We start from the raw sequence: 5,100 nt of genomic DNA, 5'->3' as shown, positions 1-5,100 counted from the left end.
TAAAATTAATTGTACTTTTTTTACATTTTGTAACACGCGATATCGGAGATATGCTTGTGCATTATTGCATACGTTATTGATAGAAAAGTTCAACATTGCGGATGTAATATTTTCAATCAATTCTTCGATGTGCGTCATTCAGTTAGAGATTGCGCCATCGGTCTTGAATGCGCTGAATAACACTGGCATTATTTTACATTGTAAAATGTATATATCATTATATAAGAACGAATGACGCGTATATTTTCAGGTCTACGTGGCAGTTGCTGCCCTCGTGGTTACGACAGTACTATCGGAGGAGACCGCGAAAATCGAGAAATCGGTGAAATCCGAGAAGAAACAAGAGAAGCGTGGTCTTCTAGGTCTTGGTTATGGTTACGGTTATGATGGCGGATACGACATCGGATCTGGTGGACACATAGGCCTTGATGTAGGCGGTGGATATGGTGGATACGGAGGAAGCTTTGGCGGAGGATATATTGACGGTGGTCATCATGAGCACATAAAGACTGTGACCCTTGTGAAGAATGTCCCCGTGCCTTATCCTGTGGAGAAGCATGTGCCTTATCCGGTTGAGAAGCCTGTACCGGTCCCCGTCAAAGTGGCCGTACCACAACCGTACCCAGTTGAGAAGCACGTGCCTTATCCAGTCAAGGTCCTCGTGAAGGTGCCCGTACATGTGCCCCAGCCGTATCCAGTGGAGAAGAAGGTTCCCTATCCGGTGCACGTACCAGTCGACCGTCCTGTCCCGGTCAAGGTCTTCGTACCACAGCCTTATCCAGTTGAAAAGCATATTCATGTTCCGGTAAAAGTAGCAGTGCCGCATCCGTACCCTGTCGAGAAGCCAGTTCCGGTACCGGTGAAGATTCCAGTTCACGTACCCCAACCCTACCCAGTTGAGAAGCTCGTACCCTATCCCGTCAAAATTCCAGTTGACCGTCCCGTGCCTGTACCCAAGCCTGTACCCTATCCCGTACACATTGAGAAGCACGTGCCTTACCCAGTCGAGAAGCCAGTTCCCTACCCCGTGAAGGTTCCAGTTGACAGGCCGTATCCCGTGCATATCGAGAAGCACGTGCCCGTCCACATTAAAGTACCGGTACCGGCGCCGTATCCAGTAGAAAAGCCAATACCTTACGCGGTCGAAAAACCTGTGCCAGTAGCAGTCAAGGTTCCAGTCGATAGGCCGTACCCCGTTCCTGTCGAGAAGCCTGTGCCTTACGCCGTGGAGAAGCCTGTACCTTACCCAGTTAAAGTACCGGTGGCTGTGCCCGTTCATCACGAGCACCATGGACATGGCGGGTATTACGCTGGTGGATATGAGAGTGGATACGGAGGTGGTGATTTAGGTTACGGTCATCACTAATATCGTTATCTCCCGACTGGTTTTCCATTATCGTCGTGCAAAAGATTTAATTGCGACGATGACGGATAGCCGTGAGGATTGTCTTAGGTTACGAAGGTTACCGATCCGAAACGTTGCCGTGCAGTGCAGCGATATCTGCCACTTTGTACCTGGATCGGAATCGGGGACGATCTCTGGTAGACGATCGCGTACCGGACCATCGTACCTTCGAATCCGATCGCAACGAGGACGCGGCACGGCGACGTGTGCCAGTTAGGAAGAACGAATGACCAGTAGGGATGTACTCGTCTTTAGCGATCTTCGCTCGAGAGCAACTTGCTTGTCTTACTTTTGTACCGATATTAGCAAAGTATATGTATTTTTTTACGGAAACGAAATAAATATTAATATAAAGTAGTTGCGCCTTATGTACTTATTTACTTTTTCCATATTCTATATATCTTCCTTTTTCCTAAAAAAGTTTCTAGAAAATAAAGAAAATAAGAATTCATACAAAAATAATGTTAAAATTCGTGTAATTATTCAATTTTTTCAGTTTTCAAATTAAGAAGTTAAACTGAGAAGATTGTATAAATGACATAAACAAACAAAAATAAATAAGGCTTAATACTTCTTGTAATTTTGTATAAATACATATACATTGCATACTTTGTTAATATTATATACGCAATATGTATGTATGATGTTGTATTATTTGAAAAATAAAGGATAGATACAAAAAAGGAAAATGTTATTTAGCAAGGAAATCATCAAGATTAAAGCTTTTTTTAAAACATCTTGGACTTTTGCTCTTTTCTACTCGTAATTGATAAATGTCCTTGCATTCTATCGACAGCATGAAATTAAAGTTTGTCGACCCAATTTCCGGAGGCAACGAGTTTCCGCCAAATCGATAACCTTGATCGTAATTCACTCTACACTTTCAATCTCATCTTAATTCTTCAAGAATAATCACATATATCGCAAGACGTTTAAGAATAAATTCGATATAATTAATGTTTAATTAAATTCATTACTTCGATCTTCATTATCCTACATTTCTCTAATTTCTCCGAGGAAACATGAAAGTTTGTTGTGAGTAAATTCTTAAGGGAGTAATCTACTTTTCCCTTCAGAAAAATTACTAACTCAATCCGGAAAATTAAATGATTATAACAAAACTGGAAATAAGTATTCCTTCTTGGAAGCGTTCAATAAAAACTTATATCGCATCGGATACAATTACGCAGAATATTATTCACATACGTATCTTCCATAATTTTAATTATTATCGATATCATGATCTTATGAGTCAAATTTTCTCATATAATCTTGGAAATAAGTAAGTTAAAGCTAAGTGTAAAGTTATCATTTTCAAGCGGAAGTAGCAGCGATTTTTAATAAAATTACATTGCTTTTGATACATACATTCTTGTAAAGAAGAATAAAACTGTGATTTATTATATGAGTTTTTAACTTAGATATAAATCTGACAAAGAGTCCCCTGAGACAAAACACAAAGAAAAAGATAACAGAAGATCTTTTGCTTTATTTCATTGTACCAATTTACAATAAATTCCTACGATGCATCAAAGGTATAACGGAATGAAGAAGTTCGAAAGGGTGATCGATCGATCTTTGATTGTTCCTTGTCCTATTCCTATTCCGATTTTTATTACAATCCTAAAGTTTCATTGCGGTAGAAGCTTCCCTGGCGCCATTGTGATGCCGTTGTCGGAGGTAAAGCCAATGCATCCGCGACTAATTTCTGCACGACCCACTTTGGTTGGAGCGCGCACGTTGGCTTTGCCACTTGACTCACGACTTGAAGCAACGACTTACATGCTCGTCTCCGCTACGAGCACGGGAATAGTTATGCAATCGCGCCATTAGCGCACGCGACGTCGAGGCTGAAAGTAAGAGTCTCTCTCCTTCGCCATCATCTTGTCGCATCGAAAAAGATCGCGCGCTGGCCGCGAAGTCTACTTCCCCTTTCGTCTGTTTTCCAGGTCCACCGGAGTCCTTTCGCTTCCTCTATCTTTCCCGCCGCTCCTCTTCGCCTTAATTCGCGAAACCGTTCCATCTAAGGCAATTACGCGGAGCGTAAACGACATCACTGCCCTTTATTAAAAAATATTGCGGTCCGTAAAGTCTTAAGATCACGAACGCCGTAGCGTAACAGGAGAAGGCTGGTAGCTTGCTTAAATGTCAGAGCTTTGACGGACTTTAAATTATATTCACGGTTTAAGGCCTTTCTTCCTTTTACATAAATTGAAGAATTCTTCTTCGTTTCAATAAACATTTATAACTTGATATTTAATCATGATAGAAAATTAAATTCTCGATCGTTTTGATGATCGTTGGTATGATAAAGAAGACAGATCAGATTTCATATATAATTATCTTTATCGCATCCTTATAAATATTCCATAAAAAATTACGACATTTAATTTATTAATTTCAACTAAGAGATTTTCATTTTTAAAATAAAATCGTTGGTCAAACTAATAATTTAAATTTTGTCATCATTATGCTTATCCTTCGTGGTTAGTAATTCTGTTATGAAATTTCCTATCATCTAATTGAGTTAGAGTGAGAGGATCTCAAGCCAGTTATTTGACATTTATATATGATATTTGTTTCATCTTTAAAACGAACTGCCTACGCTGCGTTACATATCGCAATCAGAAGAGAATAATTTTAAAGATATCCCGATTTTTAGAAGTTAACGAAACTTTTAAACGTAAAAGATTAAATTGACTTAAATAATACGTTTTAATTGCATCCAATTAAATTATTATTTTGTGGCGTTTTTTGAATTAAGTATTCAATATTTTTATATAAATTATATCAGTCATTAATGTTTAAAAATTAAATTAAAGATAGTTGAATGCTTGATAACATTGAACGAGTATTTTCATTCTTCAGAGAGAATCTCGAAAGGAACGGTGTTTCTCTGAACTGCTTTGGACGACGGTAACCGGTAAAGCAGCTAGTCGCTTTTACATTTATTGATACAATATAAAGACATTTAATATATTTTTTAAATTAAATTATTTTTTTCATCAAATTAAATAATATGGAAAAGTTCATTTCATGCTCCAAACAGCTTACACAAAATAAAATTTTTTAAAACAAAACACTTATTGTCACTAAATTTGTTATACAAAAAGCAAACTATTGCCTAAAAGCTATTTTTGTTAAAAATTTTTGTTCAGTTAGTGTAATTTATTGTAAACAGAACAATAAGCCTAATTCCTTTATCAAAATCTGATCTCATCTTTTATTTTGTATTACTATTATATGCGGATACCTTAATTTATTACGATTCATGATGATTATCTGGAACGTATATCGTGAGAAATAATATCGACTGTAGCTACTGTAGACAATATTTAAGCGACAATTCGTATTCAAGATTAATGTGCCTTAAATTGCATTGTGAGAACATGATTCATGATAAGCGAAAGTAATGACGCGAACGTATCATGATCCACTTCATACTCTTGGTGATCGACATTTGTATAGGGGCGTTTTATTGTAATTGCTAATAATGAACGACGTTTTATTGTAATTTCAACCTAGGATATAAACTGGTGTTATTATCAGTCACGGTCGGTACAGTTCAAAGTAAAATGATGTAGTCGTTTCTCTATATAAATCATAAATAAGATGTATATCGAGTATTAATAATAGTAATTTGATGTAACGATAAGTGTTTGTGATATAATAATTATACGCAATTAGTAATAATT

At 37.3% G+C, this 5,100-nt stretch overlaps 3 protein-coding genes across 3 annotated transcripts in view; 2 read left to right on the top strand and 1 right to left on the bottom strand.

Moving 5' to 3' along the window:
- Positions 1 to 1,762, top strand: part of LOC108693408 (proline-rich protein 4-like) — a 2,374-nt gene extending 612 nt beyond the window's left edge. Inside the window, exon 2 of the mRNA XM_018202326.1 lies at positions 251 to 1,762. Coding sequence (XP_018057815.1) covers positions 251 to 1,366 — 1,116 coding nt within the window. The 3' untranslated portion in view covers positions 1,367 to 1,762. The remainder of the gene's footprint in view (positions 1 to 250) is intronic.
- The window catches only part of LOC108693406 (angiotensin-converting enzyme), a 58,617-nt gene that overhangs the window by 22,237 nt on the left and 31,280 nt on the right, over positions 1 to 5,100 (bottom strand). The window lies entirely within an intron of this gene.
- The window catches only part of LOC108693266 (proline-rich protein 4-like), a 7,161-nt gene continuing 5,011 nt past the window's right edge, over positions 2,951 to 5,100 (top strand). The window contains exon 1 of the mRNA XM_018202136.1: positions 2,951 to 3,085. Within this exon, the coding sequence (XP_018057625.1) occupies positions 2,951 to 3,085 (135 nt within the window). The remainder of the gene's footprint in view (positions 3,086 to 5,100) is intronic.

The sequence above is a fragment of the Atta colombica genome, unplaced genomic scaffold (assembly GCF_001594045.1).
Source record: "Atta colombica isolate Treedump-2 unplaced genomic scaffold, Acol1.0 scaffold9, whole genome shotgun sequence".
Classification (NCBI taxonomy): domain Eukaryota; kingdom Metazoa; phylum Arthropoda; class Insecta; order Hymenoptera; family Formicidae; genus Atta; species Atta colombica.
This window is presented reverse-complemented; position numbering and strand designations above follow the sequence as displayed.